This window comes from Passer montanus, unplaced genomic scaffold (assembly GCF_014805655.1).
Source record: "Passer montanus isolate IOZ18808 unplaced genomic scaffold, ASM1480565v1 scaffold61, whole genome shotgun sequence".
NCBI lineage: Eukaryota > Metazoa > Chordata > Aves > Passeriformes > Passeridae > Passer > Passer montanus.
Window position 1 is genome coordinate 2,043,484 of NW_024371149.1, and position 24,965 is coordinate 2,068,448.

The 24,965-nt window shown below is 36.5% G+C and overlaps 1 protein-coding gene across 1 annotated transcript in view; it reads right to left on the reverse strand.

Moving 5' to 3' along the window:
• LRMDA (leucine rich melanocyte differentiation associated) overlaps window positions 1–24,965 on the reverse strand; it is a 606,126-nt gene that overhangs the window by 88,971 nt on the left and 492,190 nt on the right. Inside the window, exon 6 of the mRNA XM_039727348.1 lies at window positions 7,167–7,251. Coding sequence (XP_039583282.1) covers window positions 7,167–7,251 — 85 coding nt within the window. The remainder of the gene's footprint in view (window positions 1–7,166; window positions 7,252–24,965) is intronic.

The window sequence follows — 24,965 nt, forward strand, 5'->3', positions numbered from 1 at the left end:
AGAAAATTTATTTCTTGAACCATATTAGTCAAGGTCACATTCAAATCCAACTACAATTTATTCCACATTTGGGAAAGTCATTGTGCTTTACAGAGAAACATGCAGATGCTGGCAGAAATTATCACTACTGAGCAAGTGAGGCAAATTGGTCCACAAACAGCACAGCTATTTGTGGCAGTTCTATTCCAGTAAACAAATAAAGTAGGGCTCAGGAAAGGGACTACATGAGATCCTCCTTAACCTGTTCTTTCATGAATGCCCAGCCAAAAACCACTCCACAGCTGAGAGCTGAGTCGATGACATGTGTGGGCATTGGACCTCTCAGTTCCATTGAAGGGCAAAATTTTTGATTGTATGTCAGTTCACAAAACTGGAAGAGATGGCTAATGCATTTGCAGTCCTGGCAAATACTAATACAGGCGGGCTTCTGCTATCAGCTAGAAGCATTTTACTGGAATACACTTCCCTAAGGAACTGTGCCTTCTAGCATTTCTCCCCACCTACTTTGTTCTATCCATTCCTTCTACCTATTCTCCTCCCCACAAAGCAAACTTTCAGAAATACTGAGAAAGCAGTAAACTGGAATCCACCCTGGAAAAGAAAAATCATGGTCAGAGCTAAGAAACCAGGCACCCCACTGCACAAACAGAAATGAGTCAGTACATCCACCTCATCTCCTGGTGTAAGGTTTGGGGAGTCTGTGGGCATCAGCAGGAGCACAGGAATGAGAGAAGCCTGCTCTGCCCTTCTCCCAGCTGCACGAGGAACACCTTGCACCAGAATTCTTTAAGTTTCTACATTACCTTCTCACACATCTGGACTACAAAACCCCTATTCACCTCTGATGGATTTATTTTTTCCTTTCACCTCCCCTTAACCAAAGGGAACTGCGACCAGAAAACAGAATATTTTCTTAATCAAGTCTTCTCTCATGCTGATACTCATCGATACCATCACTTGGCTTTCCATGCTTCTCCCATGTGTCTTGAGCTTCCATTAATGTATATTTTCCAAACTAAAAACTAAGGAACTAGAATCCAGTTACTCACTTCATACAGGCAGATCACATGTTTGAGGTTTTTTTCTTTTATAACAGACTTCTCATTTTAGCATTCTCCCAGAATGTCAAAGAAGAGGATTTCCACCCACTCCCCTTGAGGCTAAGTCATGACCACATCACATCTCACTGTTGGGACACATTTCCTGGCACTAATAGGAAATGTCACAGCTTATTTTTGAGTGTTCCTTCCCTGGAAAATATGATCTTGTCTGTTCCATGCTATTGAGAACTTTTTTTTGTTTGTTTAAGGTTATTCATCTCATGATGAGAAGATCCTGGCCTAAGATGTCTTCAGTCCAGGACACACCACAACACAATGCAGGTTAAAAATTATGGTATTTTCAAAGGACACTTTATGTAAAACAATAAAGAAAATACCTCACTATTCACAGCATCTTTTCCTGATACAGAACTTTCATATAGTGCATCTGCTTGTAATTTTCTTATTTATCCTATCCTTAGTTATTAAACAAGTTAAAGAAAATACATCTTATATACGTAGATGGATACACTTTGTTAGCTGAATGATAAAGTACTAACCATAGGTTTTTTGGGGGTTTGGGGTTTTTTGACAGAATACAACGCCTTATGCATTTACACAGAAAAATCAATTGACAAGCATAAAGTGCAGTTCACACTAAGAAAACAAACTAATTATGATAAGTTGCTACATAAATTGCTTTGCAACTTCCCCAGCAATCAATTTCAAACTCTAAATAAGCCTCTGGCTTGAAAACACAAGGAGTACCTAACAAGTGTGTCAATAACAACAACAGAGAGGACCACAATGATAATATAAACAGGATACTTATCTTTCTGCAAGTAAGGTTTAGGCAAACCAATTTCCTTTTCTTTTTATGTCTGTGATTTAAAGACAGCATTTTCACAATGCATGTGTAAAAGAACTTTGTGTATTAACATTTATTATTAAGAGGTGCATGTCAATTTTACAATTTTACTTCAAATATTTTAAAGTGATATATTAAAACTCTTGACCAAATTCTGGAAGGATTGATAGACGTTATTATTTCCATATGAACCTAGGAATATTTATAAAGTATGATCAAGCTGAGTAAATTGAAACAGAATAGATAAATCCTTGGAGAATAATGACTTTAATTATACTACTCCCTCTGGCTACCCAAAATTGCTACTTTTTTCCTTCAACACCAAATTTTGAAAGTACTGGATATCCTTCAACACCAAATTTTGAAAGTAGTAGACATCCCTCAACATGTACTAGATTGTACTACTACTGCCCAGCTGGATGGCTAAACCCTTGTTGTGCATTCTGTAGTCCACTTTTATCTTACCTAAACTCCTACAAAGCTACTAGCTGGTTTTGTGCGTAGCACACCCCAACAATCAATCAGGAGGCATTTTGTATGAATATACAAGTCATTAGTGAAAATGTACTATGCCAAATACTCTGGGTACAATAGCACAGTGTAACAATCACAGAGAAGGGAAATATTGCAAGTTCAGGTGTCTCGCTGTGATTATGATTGTTTGCTGAAGAATGGGAAAGTTTGAAAAGATTATTATTCCAAAAGAAACCATCAGCACAACTCTGTTAGACAAAGAGAAACTGAGAGCAAAAGGAACCTCTCACTTCCTTTGTTCAAAAAGGCTCTATAAAATTACCTTTAGAAGGTTAATAAGAAGCTTCAAAATACTCTGTTCTTGGATTTGAATGCAGTTGATGACTTTCAAGATCAGATCATAAAATAAGAAAACACATCTGTCAGTTGATTGAAACATATTGGTAGAATAAATACCAATTTTTCATTTGGGCATTCATCATTCAAACATAAGACAATGTAATGACTGCACACACCAGAATGCTTGGATAATTAACTGTACAGACACCAAAACAGGATAGTGGGTTTGTTCAGAAAGTTCTTACAAGTCATAATAGATTAGACCTATTAAACCTTGGCCTAAATCCAAGCTAAGCTTCTAAAACCTACTTACATAAATACAGGGTTAGTTTTTAATGGAAACTGCTTCTTCTTCCTTTTACCAGTAAGCTATAGGGTAGGCTTACCAGTGTTTTTTTCCCAGAAACAAGAGCACAGAAAAGGAGGAGTCACCTGCAAAAGGTTACTGGAAACCAAATGGCTTTGGCAAATTAGTATGTTTCCAAGTAAATCAGGTAATAGACAATGTTATAAAATAACTGTTATACAAAAGGCATCCAGCACATGTTTTTGTACGGGAAAAACAGATTTTCATGATAGCCATGATTTAGTGATATTGCTTCTGAAGAGATAGAATGATAAAATGCTATTTTCCCCATCAACTGGAAAGCACTGTTCTTTTTAGGAGGTAATTTGAGTTTGAATGCCTACACATAAAGCAAGGATGCCATTATAAAAAAACAAACATACAACTTGAGTGGGCTGAAGAGTGAGAGGCCTTTTTGCACATATCAGACAAATTATCCTCACAAATACATTATTTTGACTTGAATTTTTTTTATCAATGTCAACTATGTTAAGAATGTAAGTTTCTATTTTAAGATATGTTCCCAGTTATTAAATTATCAATAAGGAACAGAAGGGCACATATATACAAATCACTAGAAAAAAACTGCATGAGTCCAAAATTTTTTGGGCCAATTTCTTCTGAAAGTCACTACATATCATCAGTTTTGTAGCACATGGCCATTTCTATTTAAAAAGTACAATAAATAACTGCTTTGTTTGATTTTTTTACCTTAAAGCTAAATCTGAAAAAAAGCAGACAGGAATGTGGGGTGTATATATTTGATTTCACAAAAAAATTTGAAAGCTAGAACAATACAAGCAATGTATAGATTATAGAAAGAAAAGAAGCACTTTTATGACAGGAGGCTGTATCTTTGAACTGACTTCTTTTAACCAGGTGAGAGAACTGCACAAATTTCACCAAAGTAAATCATTGGGTTCTAAATCCATATACAGTAAAACACAAAATCCTGCTTTAACAAAGATCAAGGAAAGACCCTTAGAAGTTTGAGATCTTTGTTTTGGAATCAAAACAAAAATACAGCCAGTTATAAAATTACCGCCTTGGAAGCTGTGTCTAACAGGATAGCAATTAGAATTCATACAGAATCCAGTCATATTGCTGTCAGATGCCCAACATGTAAGTAGAAGACCTTTAGATTTTTTTACTGAAAAATATGATCATTGGGACTTAGGTAAAGTTCAACTTAGAAAAGTGGGCAATAGTCTAAGCAACACTGCAGTATAAGGGAAAACAAATTTCCCAAGATGGGAAAAAATGTTAAAGTTTAAAAACATGATGGAATATTTATTTCTCTCATCATGTACTTATACACTCAAGCATCATAACACTCAATAAATTTGCAGTGATCCTTCCATATCATTCCATGCAGACATCACACTGTCATAGGCTGTTTCTGTAGGGTTTGAAAGGGAGAGCGAGATCTTCACCATTCCTAAAATTGTTTATACAAAATATGGAGCCTAAAGGACCAGATCCTGACTGGAAATTATATACTGCATGCTGTAAGAAACATGGTGCAACCCACACATAATTATATGTTTTTGTTCTCCCTGTAAAAAATCATAGCTACATAGAGTGACAAATGTCCAAGTGAAACTGTACCAAACAAATACATCCAGCTTGCTTCTGCTACCCCTCCCAGTCCCCTAAAAATCAATTTACAGCTGTACCAAACCATTTGCCAGACTTCATGATTCTGGTAAACAAGTTTCTCGAGGGACAAATTACATTCACAAACTTAAAGCATTCTTCATTCCAGTATGCACTGAAAACCGCCAATATTTACATATGCAACAGCTGATTCAATTCCACTTTACAACACTGAAAGCATTCCGTGAAGAAAAAAATTGAAGATATTCAGAACCTAAAATAGCAAGCTTAAGTATTTCATTCTTTCCTTGGAGATTTTTCTATTGACTGCAATTAATCTTTTATGGGCTTGGGAACTTTTCTTTGTACAAAAGAAGAAGATTGAGTTAATGGGCCATGCCAGCAGGTTGTTCTAAGCTTGGAATCAGTTCTTCCAAGACCTGGAATTTTGGAAAGTGTCCTTATTTCCTTGTGAATACACATGTATACGTACACACATACAGATATAGATATATATATACACACACTAATCCAATAATATACTAATCCAATCATATTAACAATGTCTCTTTAAGAACCAATTTTGCCCTTTCTTTGGATGACATGCTCCTCTCCCTTCTCTTTATTTATAACTGTGCTTAATCACAAGGAAATTTGCAGCATATTTAGCATGCAGAGCAGAATATTTCTGGGAAGAGTAAAGACAGAAGTAATAAAAATTATGTGAACTGCTAAGGGTAGAAAGTTGGTGATTTGGGGAATATAATTTTCCTCTTTCATGGCAAGGGGGCAGGCATTCTGAAACCCTGGTGAGGACAGAATGTACTCGGAGCCTGGCAAGATCCCACTCTGAACAAACACTTGCTGGACATGTCTGCAACACCTACTGCAGCCACACAACTGCTGTGTTGCAAGAGGAGTCAATCAATAATGCAGGCACACAGATTTTGATCCAACACTACAGGCATTTCTTTTGTCAAGTTAGATAACAAAATCAGCCATGAAGCCACACTATTACCTAAATAAAAAATCTGAAAATACCTAGCTTTTAAGGGTACTTTGAAAGTATTTCTAGAGAACTCAGGTATTTTTCAAGATTCTGTCATTCTATTTATTGTGTTAGTAGACTCTAGCCATTTAAGCCAACACCAGTAATCCAGCCTCAAAGGCAACATATTTATCTGAAAATCAAAGCTTATCTTATCTTGGGGGTGGGAGAAGAGTGACTGTAGAGAGGAAGGGCACTGGGTTGCATGGTTTTTGTGGGGGGGAGAGGTTGTTTTTTAATCTCCAAAGTCCAGGTGTGTGCTACAATTCAGGATTTTGGTTGGTCCTTTCTCTTTAAAAAGTATTAGTATCTATGTGAGCTCAGTGCCACCATATAATGCACCCACAGCAATTCTAGGACATCTGATTTCCACCACAGCAATCTTCTAGGACATCTGATTGCACCACAGCAATCTACACCAAGGCCATGATGTAGCTTCATCCTCAGCTCTAGCACAAATGTGATACAGGCTGGAACAAATAAAGTTCTAATCACCTGCTTTCCTCATCCTTCACACCTGAATCACAGATCCTTCTTCAGGTTCATTACCTGCCTGATTCTTTCAGAAGCTATCAAGTAATATGGAATGCTACTAAATCTGCTTCCATCCTCTGTAATGCTGCAGAATTTGAACACACATTAAAATTAAGCTACCATCAATTCATAAATATAAGGCTGACTGTGATCCTGCTATCCTAAAAAACCCCTGCCTACAGACAAATGGTTTACATGATCAATTGAGAATCAATGGGTAATGTGGGAAATAAATAAGAGGATTGTTGTTTTGGTTTTAAGATTAATAAGTGCTCCAAGCTTTACAAATTTCTTCTTTTTGAATAAAGGGTAAAAGCTTGGAATGCATCCTTCCCGACTGCTTCAGTTTTTCACCTGTTCCCTGAATTTTTTGTTTCATGGGTATGCAGAAGGAATTTGTGAACTTGCCCAAGGTGCTTTTTTAAGTTCTACGGATTGATGAAAAAGGAAATTGAAAACTGATCCACTTTTAATGTTGAAAAACAGAGAAGAATCCCTTATTATTGCAATGAAAATGTGTTAACATTTCAAAATTATAGTCCTAAATTTCTAAACTGCCAAAAAACTCTCACTTAAAAAATATTAGAAAGTTTACAAATTCTCTCAAAATTACCAATGCTGCATGTAATCATCTACTTAGCAATGTTTAAGTACTCTAATCTCTTTACATTTTTCTCTCTCTCTCTCACACACACACAAAAATCACTGAGCGTTATTATCCATAGATTTATTTGCTTTCCCGGTAGACTACCTGTAAATCCTATTTAATATGAGTTAAAATCTGTACTCTTGACAGCTATGGTTTTCTCATATAGTGCTTGAAAGGCACGGTGATCTCTGCAAAGTGAAATGCAGCAGTAACTAACACAGAGCAAAGCTGAACACCCTGCACAGCTCATGGCAATAACACGGAGCTCGCACCTCTGTGGTTGGTGAGGTCTCTGGATCCAGAAGGCAGAGGTGTGTAGTGCATCTCTGGAGAGGCAGGGGCAGCAGCACTGGAGGCCTGTGTGACAAAACAAACACTGTCAGTGCTCTGGGTGGAGGTCAGTGATCAGGCAGAGCGGATGCACCTGCAGGATCAGCACTGTGGGTGCAGGTGCAAGGAGTTACCAGCCATGAAGGATTAATTTGTTTTTGTTAAGGCTCCTTGCCGCTCCTCAAGGTTGCTGTGCTCACAAGAGTTTACACAATGGCATTATGTATCATTACTGAATGAATATTTTCATACAGCTGACAGCTTAAAAAAATTACTATCTTTGTCAGGAAATCTTTAGGCAATGTCAAAATTGTCCTCTTGTTGAAACAGATTAATATTTACCTAAAGGAAGTTATGACTGAGTCCACATGAATGGATGGAGATAGAAAATAGGAAGTTGGGCTAAGATACTGTACTTTTCAAATCTAAAGAAAAAAACCCCAAATTATTTTCTCATTCCACTTCCCTGTGAGCTAAATGAAGGGACCTATTAAAAGTTATAGTACCTATAATGCAAAGAAGGGTACAAGTATCTAGAATGTTAACAATAAACACTTAAAACCTACAGCAGAAGTCTAATAAAAGAAATAGGTACCCAAAAGTACTTGCTCAGAACCCTTAAAAGTAAAATGTTAAGGGAGAAGTAGCCCAAATCTGTCTCCCTAATAAGTCTCAAGACCCTATGATTCTAATTTTAAAAGATTAGACCAAAGAACTATGGTTTACAATAAAGTAACCTTCATCCCATTGGATGTTTCAGCTGAAGGAAAGATGTATATATATACACATATATATATAACGTTAAAAGAAGCCACATTTACCATCTTGCTTTTTAGTTACATAACAGCAGTTAGAAGACATGAAAATAAAGAATTCTGTTGGTGAATATGAATCACTGTCAGTTTTTAAAGTTCAGTTTAACTTTGGTTGGTGACACAGTAGTGACATGTTCAGTTTCAGATACAGAGTTTGCTCTGGAGTATTTACAACCTACCCATTTCAACAGACATAAAAAGATTATGTGTTTAAATAGAAGACACAAAGGACAGCATTCACTGAAAGTTATATGATAATTTCTAACAGAAAAAATAAGGCAAATAAAGAGAAAAATACAAAAGCTAAACTATTTCTCGAATCTCATGATAATTCACTAAAGGGAGTCTTGAGAAAATAATTGCTATTTTCTGTGCAGTTTGTTCCCTAATGATATATTGACTTCTAAGCTGCAAAAGTCAATCAAAGGAATTCACCTCAGTCTTACTGACTTTATAATTGAACATATCCTAAAATTTATGAACCCATAGGGCCCTTATGTCTGGTTAACATAAAAGTATAAAATAGAGCTACAGTGTTTTGGGAAAGAAAAAGCATAAATACTAATTCAAATTTTAATTACCAGACCAAACCCAAGAACAATAATCACAAATCCATAATAATGAAAGATTATAATGATAATAGTTTGTTAAAGGCTGTAACTTAGAAATCTTCCTTGTTGTAGCTGTTGGACTCCTAAATGATAGCACATAAAATGTTAAGAGGTGACTGACTAGATTAGCATACTAAAATTTTGCTTTTGAAGACCAGTCATGAATTTCTGTGTCAGACCATAGTTACAATCCCATTTTTGTCCCTAGGAAAAATCAGGTCACAACATGAAGATGCATCATGCAACAAAATAAACATTTTGATAGAACTTAACAGAGACAAGTTTGCCTGAAGAGTAATGATGCTACTTATCAGACATGAATAAAAATAGAGAATATCCTGCCTCTGCTGACTCATCAGTGATAACAAACACTTTTCAGGGAACCTCCTGTTCAGAGACATATTGCTACAGACGTAAGTCTCACCTTCAGCCAGAATGAATGATACCTTGATTTTTGTGAACTGCAAACCTGCAGCTCAGTCTGCTCTGGACTATGAATTATTGGAAATCTCTCTGGTGACCAGTATGAGCCAAGGGCACATAACATGTAAGAGGGAGACATAGAACCCCTCAGACCCAGCTATGTGATATTTGAAACTAATTCCAAGAGCAGGAATCTGTTCACAACTACATGCTTCCTTTGGGTTGAGTAGTTCTGGGTAAGAAAAGGAGAAAAATGTCACTATTTAACATCATGCTTCATCCCTGTAAATCACTCAAAAAACTGCAAGAATAAGTGGTCTCATACTGTACACTCTAGATGGTATCTGCCTATTCAAGTGTACTTATTTGGGACTCTGGTAATAGTGAAGGTTTCTCTTTGGTACTTTTAATCTCAATTTAGACTGTTGACAGCTTGATGATAGCTTTTCCTAAAATTACTGGAAGAGACTTTGCCATTTCAGCAATATACCACTGAGTGAGCAAAATTCAAGAGCTTCTAAAAAGGATATTGGAGTGAAGGGGCAATTTAGCTTTATTTCCAATTTTAGGAAACACAAGAAGAGAAGAGTTTGTTTATTGGTGTTTTTCTGTTACTTTATGTACAGTATATAATTCCCTGTCAAATATAGAACAGTTTTCATTATCTCTGAGCTAAGCATTCAGTTAGAGCAACTTTAATTCTGTGGAATATCATCCAGGGTTAGGATTGTTTTGCACAAACACTGGCTCAAGTTCCAAATCACGTTTGAGTAAGCCTGTACACCAGCAGAAAGACAACTATTTGTTTTCTCTACCACATACTGACATTTGGCCCTAAGCTATTTTCCAAAGAGATTTGTATAGATTGCATTACTCTTAATATTCACAGGAATATTGTGACAGTGACAGCATTGACATGTGACAGTTATGTCTTCAAGTATTGGTGACATGCATCAGAAGTTCTTCTTGCAGTGGAAAGTAACTATACATACAAATAGCTTTGAGCAAAGCTGTTTAAACTGGTTGGTAGCCTCCATTTTATAGGAACAGGTCACAAAACTCAGTAAATAAATTCTAATGGTATTATTACAGAAGAAACTTGTAGTTTTGCAAACCTTGAAGTTATCCAACTTTTCCAGTCTTTGCAAAACTCCAGCATAAATTAGAGTCACTTTAATGAACGGAAAAAAATAACCCATTTAGAAGAAAATAGTCAGCCACCAACAACTAGAGTGGAGGAATCTAATTAGATTAAACAATAACAAAAAAAAGCTAATTTGTTTAATCCCTGAATTCCACTTTTCAAGGAATAAAAAATGCAATACTTGGATGGTACTAGTCAGGGAACATCATGTGTAGTATCAGGACATACTGTACATCTGATGCATCAAAACAAATTTGTAGAGACCAATGATTAAAAAAAAAAGCTGCACAATTTTGGCAACCACACAAGTTCCTTCAAATATTTTAGCCATTGAAGGAAGTAAATGGGGAACTCAGAGAAGCCAATCCTCTTTGAATGTTTTGGGAAGGTAAAATTTAAATGACTCTGTTGTCCAAATTATATCTCGCTACTGGACATTTCATTTTTGTATTCTAAACACAGGAGTAAACAAAAACCCCACTTCTGACACTTTTAAATCTAATCAATAATACAAGTGTTTCAGCTATAATCAAGAGTATGACTTTAACCTTAGCAAATATTCATTCCAGATATTTTAGCAGTTTATTTTCAGATGTGATGCTACTAATAGAGTAGCCAAATTATTGTAGTATTAGGACAACAAGGAGAACAGTGATCTTATATTTTGGTTGGCCTTCTAACTTCAATAACCTTTTAACAAGAAAGGAAAGACAATTTTTCACATTTAATAGAAAGAGTGGAGCTTAAGATTCAAAGCATTTCAAATTCAAAGCATTCCCTTATTCTGTTGTAAGAGAGATTATCATTCCTCACTTGAATTTACTTTACCTTTTGGTTTTCACTTAATGTTAAATTGCAAGGTTGAAAGCAGGGATCAAAAATGCAAATGAACATCAGATAATTCTTATGCATTTAGGCTTAATTGAGTGTAATCGATATGTCTGGTGTGCAGCCAAATTCAACTATTGTGAAAAGCACCTAATGTATGGACATTATTTTTGGACTACTGAATGCCAGAAAATAATGAGCTGGCATTCAGCTTTGGTGAATCAGCCCTTGAATTTTCATCTAAGAGCAGTTTTGAATTATTACTGAAGATAAGGTGTAAATGTGCAAGAGAATTTTATCCATGTTTCTCCCATGAATCATAAATGAGGAAAAAAATTACAGCCTAAATTGCACTTAAAAGGAATAAAGTCTTTTCATGTCATACATGATTTATCAAAATGATCTCATTTTAAGAGTACTGTGGTGTATCTTGATTAATAACATTAGTAAGCATGATGAATGGCCTCTTTAATGGTAACACAGAATTTATTGGCAAAATCCCTACTTCTACCAAAAAGGGTGGGAAGTAAAACACACAGAAGTTAGTAACTTGCATAAACAGCTTAAGTAAACTCTCTGCTATGTATTCTGCGCTTACATATCCTTCAAAATCCTTAATTTGAGTTTATTCTCACGCTTGTTCAGAAACAAGCAAGAGATGTTACCTAATGGGGCAGCTCTAACCACTACAAAAGTCACTTTGCAGTTCTCTGCAAAACAAGCTGAACTCTGCCTGTACTGTAAGAGAATGTAGTGTATTAAGGTCTTTCAAGAACATTGGTCCCATCCCCTTATGACCTTTTTCAATATCCTCTTCATTTTGCCTTAATATCCTAAATGCTTCCCTTCTTCCATTACTCCATCTTACCCTCCCCCCCTCCCTCTCCCTTTTTAAGCCTGCTCCAGCCTGCCCTAACTAATTTCCTTTTGGGCTGACAGATCAGAGGCCTTCCTACCACTGTTCCTTTTAGACCTGTGAAGCCCTCCTCGTAATCCTGCTGCTTGTCCACAATTAATCTTTCCAGTTGCCACATTATTAACACTACCACCCACAGTCAGAGGATGCCTGAGCACGGCTGGACACTCGCTCCCCACTGCAGCATCAAAGTTGTCAATCACACACCAGTCAGAAAGTTGCCTGCTGTCAACATCAGAGGATTTCATACTCTCCTACCCGCTGATCAAACATTTTTCTTCAGAAGATTAATTCCAAGTCCCCACCCATTTCCTCCCATATCCTCTTTCCCTTTTAGGTTTACTCAATGATCCATCTTCTGTATGGAAAAGGAAGCAGTGTATAATAGAAATCCTTTCAAAACAAAAGTTCAGCAAAACTAAATTTAAATCCCAGCTGTTATCAACCTCTTCCCCCCCGTGCAAGTTAAACACCTTAAAGAGCTTGGATTAGACCTAGTCACAAATGCCTTTCTTTGATCAAAGGCTCCAAGACTTTACACAAATATAATCACAAGGCAATGACTGCATCTAAGGAGCCTGAATTGATTTGTTCTACTGTAACATATAGCATACAAAAACACCCACTAGGCTTTTTGACTTCCAAGACCATTCTTTTTCAACTTCTATCACTCACAAGTCAAAAATTTTAGCATCTTCTTAATATTTTTTCAAGGTCATTAGATAAAAAGTGAACTTCTTGCACAGTATTTGCCTTCTCTTTTTAAAAAGTGCATCTCAGCCATTTACACTTAAAAGCAGAAGGATACAAGAGATTCTTCAGCTCAGGTTTAGTTTAATGAGTTGAAGGGAAGTAACTATCACCTAATCATATGCCACATTCTAAAATATTCAGTTTTTATAAATTAAACCTTACTGCTCAAGTATCCCAGTATCTTTCACTACAGTTGGCAGAGACAGAATCTGTCCCTAAAAGAGCATTTTAACATGCTAGCCGCACAACAGTGAATGAAAGAAATACCCATGAATATAATCCAGCAGGCAATCTATTCACTGTAAAACAATGTTAGGTTTTTAAAATAAGAATAAATTTATTTCAAATCACACTACAAAATAAATTCAAAGGTCCTCAATCATATTCATCCCTAAAATAGATTTCTTAATATTTTTTTCATTCTTTAGGTTGGTACTAAAGAAAATCAAGAACTCAACAAATGACTCCCAGAAGTATAAAACAATAAAGAAAAATCTGCTGGCCTTGAATCCTAAACTTAGATTGGGAAACTAAGTCCAAACAATTATTATATATTCTACTTTATATTTGTGTCAGCATCTTTACCTCCATGTCCTGAGAATACACATACCTTCTTTTCATTTATACGATGCAGGATTCAATGGGCTCACACACTTGTAAAATAGTGGACAAAGCAAACCACAAATAAGTCTGTCATACCCCAAACCACAAAAATCTACAATTGTTGCTAGAGAATTCTGAGTTGTCATAGACAACTATTTTTAAGTTCCTTGTGAAGCGAACCGCAAATGTATTTTGAGATGCTAGAACCTCTAAGTCCCCACCTCACCAACACCCAAAGATGACATTTATTGAATTTCACTCATTGTTCAACAGTTCTGAAGGAATGAAAGAGAAATATGGAGTTTTCAGAGGTTACAGCATCAACAGAAGGTGCCGAAAGCATAGGTAAGTCAATGTAAAGGGAAGTACACTGACAGTGTGTTAGATTCCAAGTTTCCTTCAGTCACTCCCTGCAATATGTTTCAACCAATTACATCACAACTACAAAACATAGCAGTAGTGGAGTAATTGCCAAGATTCCTGCTATGCTATGGAATAGCAACAGTTTATAAGCTGCATACAAACACTGATGCAGAACTCAAATACACATTACATATGATACCGTAACTCATTACTTTTCATAGCCCTTTATTTTGAAATAAGCTAACTCAGAACTTTCCACCTCTTTTTGCCAATCTGATACTCATCAATTCTTCAAAATCAAAGACAAAATCATCAAGCTAAGTTGATTTTTTTAAATAGGAACTTCCAAGACTGTTCCATAAATTAAATCAGTAATGTAATATCACTTTCACGCACATTCAATGATAACCAGAGGAATGCAGAACCGTGTATACATGTCACAGGCCAAGCATAATTGTTTGCAATGCTAGAGCACTATTTTTGCTATTCATTCTGATGCCTTCTGCATGCCTTAGTTTTTTAGGAAGCATGGAAAATGTTGCAAAAAAAAAGAAAGCTAGATCCTAAAAATTATGAGCTTTACTTTAATGACCCTTGCTAAGTTGTGCTGATTTCCTCACCTAATAGGCACAGGAATTAAGAAACTGGAAGGTTAAAATTGCTTTCAAGGCATCTTCATTCTGTCATGTGGGAATAGAGCTGAATTGCAGTTCAAACCTCTTGTCACTCTATTCAGTCAGCAGAAGGGGGTGCTGCAGTGTAACCTATTTAAAATGCAAATAGAGTAACTTTTGTAACAGCAGATTAAAACTAGCATTTTATTCACTTGGCATACCCACAGCATACTGAATGCTGGAATCAGACTTGTCACTGCACACCGCAGGTTATTAATAGAGCTCAGAATGGTGTTACTAAATGTGCAAGTTAAAAGCAAATAAACAAAAATGGATTTATCTGTGGTATTTGTTCTCCTGGAGAATTTAGCAAGGTCTGCCTCACACTGCACACTTGTTTATCCAGGATCACTGAGGCTCAATTTCGTTGTTTTCTTTTTTCTTCTTTCCTTAATTATTTGATTGACAACCACTTACCACAGCCAGAGATCCTGGGATATGTGATCTATAACACTAATATTATAGAAAAAACCACATTTTTTTCAACCTGGACAAATACATACATACACAGGGAAGACTCTCTGGTGCACAGCTGCGACTCCCTAATAGGCCTTTCTGGACTCTCGTGAACTACCAACACATGAAAAAAACACAAAGTTAAAGGGTTCAGCAGAACCAAATCAACACATTGTGCTATGGCTTTACACTTCATCTTCCTACAATGTCAGGTGTCAGGGCAGGCAAATGGGTTTCCCCTCTATATTCAAGCCAATTCCTCTGTTCTTCATCTCGATCTCTCAGAGATTCATCAAAAATGTGATTTAATTACATCTCCTCCCCTCCTCCCCCTCCCAAAAAGAGTGTAAACATGACTCCTTTTTATCTCCTGATACATCTGGACAAGTAGACAATGTGCTAAAACAAAATAAATCTGCCCTGACAGTCACATCAAAGGGTTCAGCTAGGGGCTTGCAGCTACTTAAGGCACAGGAATGTTGTTGCTAAGCATCGCTCTACAACCTATCAGTCCCTTAAAGAAGAGCTTTTTTCTTTCAGAGGGAGATGAGGAAAGCTGGAGAGTGGGAACCAGACTGCAAAGGGAGATTGGGGATTTTGGAGGATTTTAAAGCTTAAAGTGAATTGTGTGAAGAAAAGGGGGTTTGTTTTGTTTTGTTTTGCCTCTTGACATACAGTCCACATTTGGGGGAGAAAGGAAAGTAGGGAAGGAAGGAGGGGTTCAAGCTTGTTGATGAAACATCTTGTGAATTATCCCTTTGGATAAAACCAAGGAAAGTCTTTGATATCCTTTTTCAAATCCCTGTACTTACTGTAGATTTGAAATAGAAAGATTGTGACCAAAAGCAATAGGGCTGGGATACCAAGCCTGTTAAAAATATATTGTGAAATGCATCCCATGCCCTGTTTTCTGTCAAGCGTTTGATAAATGTGTTTATGTTCCTGAAGAGGTGAAGCCCAGAACAACGTCCATATCCAATAAACATGCTCTACAGAGAAAGGAAACTTTTGATACATATGCACAATTTGATGCTCAATTTACTAGTGAAAACTGTTCTCTTTAGGGAGAAGGTTCACTGAAATCTTCAGTCTTCCACAGTGCCTTGCTGGACTTGATTTGCATGTTTAGTGCTTAAACCTCCAAAGGAAGGCAAAACCATGCTAAAACCAGACCTTAGGACTCTACTCATTCAAAACACAGCCACAATTAAATGGACAGCTGAAAATTTAAATTAGGCTCCCTCTCAAAGACGTAGAAACATATCCAAGGCAGACAGACAATCCAGCCTGGAAAGTATAAAACACTCAGTTTCAAAGCTTTATTGCCCTGAAGGTAAGCTAAGAAAGCCACTGGTTTGGTTACAGCAACATTGAGGCGTTAACATATCTTTGGTTTTTAAAAGCAGCTTAAAAAAATCCTCTTCCCTTTTAAAAAATTAAACAAAGAAAACATGAAATGGACTCATTCTACATGCAGGGTAACTATCAAGAACATGAACAATTACTGAGCCCATGATATTACACAAATAAATAACACTTAGCATTATCTTCAGCACGACCATATTTATTAAACAGTGACTGAGGGCAGCAGTAACCATTTTTATTGTCCCATACAGCTCTTATTTTCTAATTAAACAGAAGGTTATTTCCACTGCCAATGCAGCTATTTATCTTATTTGAGTGTTACATAATATTTTTTGCCAGCCAAGCCTGACTATAAAGTGTTCTGTGTGGTGAACTGTGGCCCAACTTGCTTTCCTGTTTGGTAATCATAGAAATGGGCCATTTCGTGCTGTGTTAATAAATAAACTTTTTGCAATTTCTCCTAAAACATGATAAAGCTTATACTTTGTCCTTCCCTCTAGCTTCAATACAAGGGCAATGAGCTGTATTATTAAAGATATAGGTCAAGCAAACCTGATGATTTCAGTCCTGTGGGGTGCTTTAGAAACTATTGTCATATTACTGAGATCATTCTGCTGTTCCTAATTATTCCTCTTGGTTGCCTCACATTTCAAGTGATTTCTCTCACACTTATGTCAAAATTTATAAGCTACTCCCTGTAACAACACTACATTATTTCCTCACTTGTTAGGGTAATATAGGACAGAAACTAGGAGAATGCTTTAATCTAGCTGACAAGGATAATGTAGTCTAGAAATGTAATAAACTTTGCATTCTACTACAAAGTTGTGGTTTTTCTCCCTACCATGAAACATTTCATATAGATAGACATCTTAGAAAAACTAATTGCTACAATAACTTGCATATCCTCTTATCTGAGTTGCTTTTATCAGGAAAAATGTATCAGCATTAAAGCGTTCACTCCAATAGCTTGTGCATTCTCCTTATTCCCATAATTGCTATTCCACAACATTCTGTTGACTGTACTGTAAAACTACATGCTGCTGAAGGAAACCTATTTCCAAGAAATCTGTGCATCACCCTAACAGTGCAAAACATCTGTAATTAACAGGCTGGGCTTTAACAGTGCTGTAACACATCTCGGGCTGACTGGCACAAAATTTTATTTGCACTAAGTAGCTTGAGACTGGGAAAACATAAAATCAACTTTATGTGATAGCTCCATGTTCTGTAGTGGTTTTTCTGAAGGATTTCAGAATGTAAGGAAGGCTGCCCGTGGAAAAGGTAGTCTAATGAAACATTTGAATTTTAAAGCCACTGTGGGTACTGCTTACTATGGAAGCTAATCTATTTCCTTCAGAACATCCTTAAGGTTACAAAATTATGGTATCCTTCTCCCCTACCCCCACAGAAGCAAACAAACAAAGCAAAAATTCCCAATAAACAAACCTAAACCACAATTCCAGTTATAAAATGTCATATGAGTAACTCAAACATGACATCCACATGAATATTTCTAGGGATAATTTTGGTCAATCTGTTTGTACCAGCAATTTGCTGTGTTTGTCAAATGTCCAATGGCTTTTAAAATGCTTTTAGTCAGCAGCTAACTGAAAAAAAACCAGATCACAATACTATGAGTCCAGAGTATCAAAGCCATCAGACAATAAAACAGGAATAGGAGCACTGGTCTATATGGTAACCTTTAAAGGGACTTTCTCCAGATAAATGAAAAACAATATTTAACTGAGCATGCACACAGGAAACAGAGAAGAGGCAAAGATGAAGCTAAGTGTTGTCCCAATCAGAAATACTCACAGATGGCATTGTCAGGGGAAAAAAAAAAGGAAATACCAATAATTTCTGGGTTTGCCTCTGTTCCAACTTCTGTCTTTTCTGTCTGCCTTTGAAGAGCTGATGACCTGACTGAAGGTAAACTTGAGATGGTTTGAGGTGTGTGGATGGGGAGGGATCAAGAAGCAGAAAAAGTATCTTCTGAAGGCTTTCACTTCTGGATCACAGCTAGAAGAACTGGAATCCCTGACATGGCCTGAGAGCTGCCAGGATGAACTATTCATACATTTATGAAGTGAGATTTCCCTCTTCTATGATGACTTCTGTCCCAGACAAAAGACCCAGCATGTGTGAAAAACACACTTTGTCTCTTTTGTCTTTTAAGCTACCATCTCTCAATATGTAAAACTGTCTTGAAAGCTGACGATTTTATAAGTGTGTCTATATTCAGATTTTTTTCCACAGTGGACAGCCACAAGAAGGTAATGCAACAGTCACACTCAAAAATTGGAAAAAAAGAATATTTAAGCCTTAACTTATGGCTTCAGAATAAAAACACTGAAATTTTAGGGATAAAAAGAATGTGATTAATCAATATCTTATTAATTTGTAAACCTTAGAAAAGCTTTCTGCTTAGAAAACAGAAAAAATCTCTGAGGGAAATGATTAATTTTAGGAACAGGAACAGGAATTAATTTTAGGATCCATCCAAATGAATGCATGAGAGATAAGGAATCATATACAATGGCATTAAACTACAGCACTCAGTGTATTTTTTACATAGTTTTTGGTGAATCAAAATAAATTAAAACCAATGGAAAACATTGGACATAATAAAAGGAAAAGGCAATCAAAATATTTATGGGAAAAGGTAATTATATCAATTTGTTAAAACTCTAGTTTTGTAGAAATACAAAACTGGGGTATAGAAAAAACATTGTCACAGCACTTTTGGTTTAGTTTTTCTTAACTCTCAAGTAATTTCCTACATAAAGTACTTCAGAGCTGTCTGAGACTTCTTGTCCGTGTTTGAGAAATGCATAAGAAGTGGGAGATGAACTGTATAACACAGCTAACCTAACTAATTTTTATAACTACTTTTCTTGAACTTATTAATAATTAATGTTCCACTTGAAAGATACATTCACCCAAATGAGAGGAGATAAAAAACAGCCAGAGAGTTGATTTATCTCAAAATGTGTTTTCCAAGCGCTATGTGTGGACCTGTGGAGTTCATTCTGTCCATGAAATACTGGTAAGTGAGGTTTTCTTCATTGAGGTGATGGATTTAATGAATATTTCCCTAAAAGGCATTGGGTTCTGTCTCTTCAAGAGGCTTTCTCTGCTTCCCTTGAAGAAATGCTCTAACTAGTTGTCCCTGTCCACAAAATCCAGAAAGCACTTAAAGTTTATTCCTCAACTCAAAAAACTGTTCCCCAGCTATGCAAAACTTCAGGACATATTACAATTCAGAGATGAGGGGAAGGTTTTTTGTCAGACAGGGTAACTGCTCATTTATAGGGCTGCTGAACTTTTCTTGGTTTCAGCTGTTACCATGGTTACTTACACAGTTGATGTGCACTGAGCACTTCCAGTCTTGGCTAAAAAAACTGCCATCTATGTACAGTCTGTCACAATTCTGGGAAAGCTGTTCCAACAAATCAGTGCTGCCATTAAAACAGTTCTTTTTTTCTACCCTGGGTGTGTAAGCTTCAGTTGCAGCTGCTGGTTCTTCTCATATCCACTGCCGATATGAGATGGAAACTCCCCATCTGATTCCTTGTGCTGCTGTTCACTTGAGGTGCTACTATTGTCATACTGTGGTCAACCCCTCACACCCCCCTTGGCTACCCAAGACAGACAGAATTTCCTGGAATTTCTCACCATAACATTTCATTCAGTCTTCTGAGAAATCATTTGCCTTGTTCCCTCCATTCTGCCTTCAGTGTCCCATCAACTTTCTAGAACCACAGACTTATCCAAATCTAAACATGGTGTTCCAGTAGCTGTGGTACCACTAAAAAGTACAATTATAATTTCCCCTCACTTGATACCCTAAAGAGTATCAGATGTGACTATTGAAATCTAAGTGTTTTATGTTTTATCTCACTCCCAAAAAGGTTACACAGCACTGGGCAAAAACCTGATCTCCATGAAAGCATGTCCACCTTATCATCATAAAAGCTGTTCACTGGTACTTAATTCACTGAACATATGCCATGTCGAATTTACTATTTTAGCTCCTTAAACAAAATAATGCATATAACATTTGATAATTATATTTTAAAAAATTGAAATCCTTGTTGTTATCAACAATGCCTACACTGTCCTAAGAGATGGGCTAAAGAAACACATATTTCTTCCCCTCCTCTTGTCATCTGTCTCTCAATTCTTTCCACCTGCAGCTGAATTTTGTCAATAAGATGATACTTTCAGACAAAGCATAAAATGACAGAATGTAACAAATACATTGTGAATTTGTAATATTGTCCACAGAAATTGGAGGTACTCTCATTTCAGAACATTCAAAACATTGAAGGAACCCTGAAATTCACAGGTAGAAGTATGGACCACTAAACTGAGTGACTAAAAGGTGTGGAAAGAATATTTTCCTTTTCCATACCCCAAATATAAAAATCTGGGTATCAACAATACTGCTGCAACAGGCAGAAAACTCAGAATTAGTTCAGACAAAGTAAAACTACTAAGAAACTGAAACCACACAGAAAGAGAGTAGCCTGGGTTATACAGTGGGTAACTTCAAGAGCTGCTTGCATTCATGCTCATTCATGTATTCAAGTGCATACAATAATTGTGTAAAATGAAAATTATCCAAAATTATTCCACTGTACTTACATAAATCACAGAACCAGTTAGGTTGGAAAGGTCATCTGGCCCCACCTCCCTGCCCAAGCAGGCTTATCCCAGAGTACATGACACCGGATTAAGTCCAGACAGTTTTTGAGTATCTCCAGCGAGGGAGACTCCATAGCCTCTCTGGACGAATTGTTCCACTGCTCAGTCACCTGCACATTAGAAAAGTTCTTCCTCATATTTAGGTAGAACTTCCTGTGCAGCAGTTTCTGCCCACTGCCTCTTGTTCTAACAGAGTTACTTTGTCCTGTTTTTCTGTGCTTACTGTTGCTGTTGTGTTTGGCTTTTGTTGCATTTTTTCTTTTATCTATTAATATAGAAGTACAACATAGGGGTTGTAGTAGAAAATCTAATGTGTAGGTCTACTTTCTGGAACACTGAGTGAACTGCTCTATAACCACAAATTCTCAGACACCATAATTAAATGAAATGAAAAGAGCCAGTTTTCATATCTGTCTTCTCTGCTCCAGTTATGCAGCTTCAGGTGTGGAATGACAAATAAATATTATGGTTAATATATTCAGACATTTAGATTTAAAAAATCAATTTATTTCCAGTTACAACTATTCTAAAACTTGTGGAACAAATGCTAGAAAAATATTATTCATATCAATCTGTAGTTTTAGCACTGGACTTCAGTCTCAGCACCCACCTCATGGAATAACCTTTTTTGTTAATATTCTCTCTGTGGGCTGCATAAAGTATCAAAGTTAAACCCAAGATGACATATTTTGACTAGTCACATCACAATTCATTCTCTATTACTCATAACTTAATCTAAAGTTATTAGAAACAGACTGATGCACCAAAAGTTTTACACTGTGCAACGGAATTGCTCCAACAGCATTATGTAAAAAAAAAAACAAAAAAAACCTGCTCAGTTCCTTAAAATGCAACTGTTGCATCTGGAGTTCACTTATTTTCTGTCATTAAAGTACCTTTATGCTAAAAGATGCTTTTCCCCCCTCCACTGAGTCTGGCACTTTAGCTACAATATGGTTTTATATACTCAGAAATACTTTATTACTGTAATAAAACTGTACTTTCCACTTTTCCACTGTTTCACCTAACAGTGAATGTCAAACCAAAAAACTGAAGTCAAAAACCCTGTGATTCCACAGGCAGGAGGTTACGTGTTAATAGTGCAGGGCATTACAGCAGAGCAGGACAAGAAAAATCTCCTAAGCAATTTATATAGTTATGTATATTGAATTTCTGGGTTTAATGTTTTTTTTATAATGTTTCTTGCAGTGCCATCCTCACAAAGAGTAACTGAGAAGTGTCCAGTTGTATGCAAGTGCCTAACATTTGCTCTTTCATATTGCTCCCCAGGAGGCACACCCAAAAGATGGCCCCTTTTCAACAATCTCACTTCCATGTGTTTTGGCCTGAGAAAACTGGAAGATATATGCCTGTCCCTTGCTGGTAGACACCTGTGGGCCAGCACCATTTCATTAATTTCCTGTTGAAACAGGAAAGGAATTAAGTTTAGCCCCATTAGCATGATCCTTACACTGTTGCATCATTTAGCAAATTATTCCCATGTTAACACACAGAGATTTAGGCATTTGTACTTAGCAGGACTGCAAGTACATCAGTTTAAGAGAAAAATGACCTTTTCTAGGTTGGTTAAGATGGTAACTTGATTAAAACTCTGCCATCGTCTATCTCACTTTGCTGTCTGAAATATTATTATATATGTAAAATTCTTCTGTGTCTTATTTTCTTCCAGCTCCTATTTTTCAGGCTCCTCTGTGAAGATTAAAATTATTTTCTTTTGTCTTATAAAGCATATCTCTGAAGCCAAACTGCTAAGTGTTCCTCTGAGCTGGTGAAGGAAGGCTAAAAGAGGTGCTTTCTCAATCTGTTTGTTATCTTATGTTATCTATCTTGAAAGAAGAGAAACAGTCAATTAAGAAATGGTTGCTGTAGACACAGTATTTAATGTATGAACAATTTACCCTCCATTTTCATCTGAGGGGGAAAAACCCTGTTACACATTTGAACATAGTTCTAAAATTATATTTAGTTGTAATCAAACTCATCCTCTCTGCTATGAACATACACAAACACAGGAACATCAGAAATACACCTGGAGATAGAAAACACTCTTTCCCACCTCAGCTATTTAAAATAAAAAGGCAATCATCACCTTCCACCATGACTGCTTTCACAGAGTCTCTTTCATCTGGCTCAGATTCATTGACAAAAAGCGGAAGCACAGAGCTAAGGCAAGAGATTTTTCAGAGAAACCAATACTCATCTACTGGGTTTTCATCTTGTAAAATGTGCTTTATTTCTTTTTCTCTACTTTAAATCCTGTAGCATTAGCTCATCCTACTTTCTCATATGAGAAAGCATTAGTTCATATTCCCTTTCTCTCCATTTTCATCTACAGAAGGGAGTCTGATTGTTTTAAAAACTTTTACAATTGTTTTAGTGAGTTCATCTTAAAATAAGACTTTTCCAGCTTCACAGAACAAGGGGCACATTCCTCCTGAACACTGAATACTCATCTAAAACAGCAAAGCCCATTTATCACCAGTTAATATGGCTCCAAAATACATTTCCCCAAATAATTAACATCATTCAAAGACTGAGAAAAAAGTTACTTTTTTCCATGCACTGTGGCTGCTCTGTGAAATAGCGCCACTTCAACAAAAATTAACTAAGATAACAAAAACAAGAAAAAATGCCCATTCTAGAGGTTGGATGAAATGCATTACCTTTTTCTTTTCTTTTTAAGGCCATGAACTTTGCATGATAATTGGTAAAAACAAAACATAAATAAACCACTTGGTCAGGACTGAGGACTTCTTTGTAACTTTAATTTTCTTAGTCCAGCATTTAAGCACATTCTTATAAGATGGTCTGAACTGAGGTAAGTTTAAGATTGCTCCTGAGGTAGACCTGACGCAACAGTCATAGGAGCTACTGTCATTTTATTGTGTGCGTGGTCCCAGAGCTTTAGGATCCCCAGAGACAATTCTAGCCCAATAGATTAAGTTTTTGCCACACATTATAGCTTTTAACTATATCCTGTGCCTTGCAATGGGTTTTATGCATCTAAAATTAATTTATGATTTTAAAAGCCCATTGTTAAACCAGGAAAGTCTGCTGGTAATGACTGGCAACTTTGAGAAAATCAGATTGTGTGTTCTGCCCAGCAGGAACGGTGTTGAGTTAATATTTAATGATTTACTAGTTCTACTTGAGTGAGCTTGCAGGCTGTAAATGGATCATATGATCATTGATCACAAGTTCAACTGCTTTTGTTTCTTGCCTGGCATGGAGCGAGGGCGCGTTGTACGGTACCAGCGGTTCGTGTGCAGCTCTGTGTACGACAAGGGCAGGTTACATGCAACAGGCTCTTAATGGCTCATACCAGCAAGCCCTCAGCCGAGGGGAGCTCATGAGGTTGAATTTTAAAAAGGTAGCTGACCTTGCAGCTGGGAGCTTTAACTGTGTTTTTACCCATTTATACCTGGATAAGTAAACAGTTACTGAATGCTGAAAGGGCCTGAAAGCACTATTTTAGCCAAAGGCTAATCCCCATTCTTTGTGGATGAAAGGACTCAAAAGGAAAACAAAACAAACAAAAAAAATTATGCTCTGCTTCAGGTAACACAAAGGTAAAGCTGCAATAAACACATCCATTAATTTTAAGCTTAATGTTGCCTTACCCTCCATTTCTAATGAGCAAATCAACCTTTAAAATAATACTGAGCTCTTCTTAAAATGATGGAAACATTACAACAAAAAGCAGAGGATATATGCAATATAAACCAAAATAGTTTAGAAAGATTCTTCTCATGTAGATGAAATTAAAAGAATAAGTGATCAGCAAGCTGCTACTTGCACAGCTTGAGCCTAATAAAAACAGTCATCATTCATGTTGCAGAAAACACAAGTCCAAATGTAAGAGACAATGTAAGGCAGTGATCCTCTGCCCTATGCATTCATCTCATGTTTAATATTTTTCTCAATGCTATGGTTAAAACTTACAAAGAATTAATGCATTTCTCTGTCAAGTGTGGCTATTTCATAGCATAAAGAACAGGCCCTTGCACTACATGGAAGGACAAAAGGTTTTAAGGTCAAAAACAACTTCTGAGCCAAAGA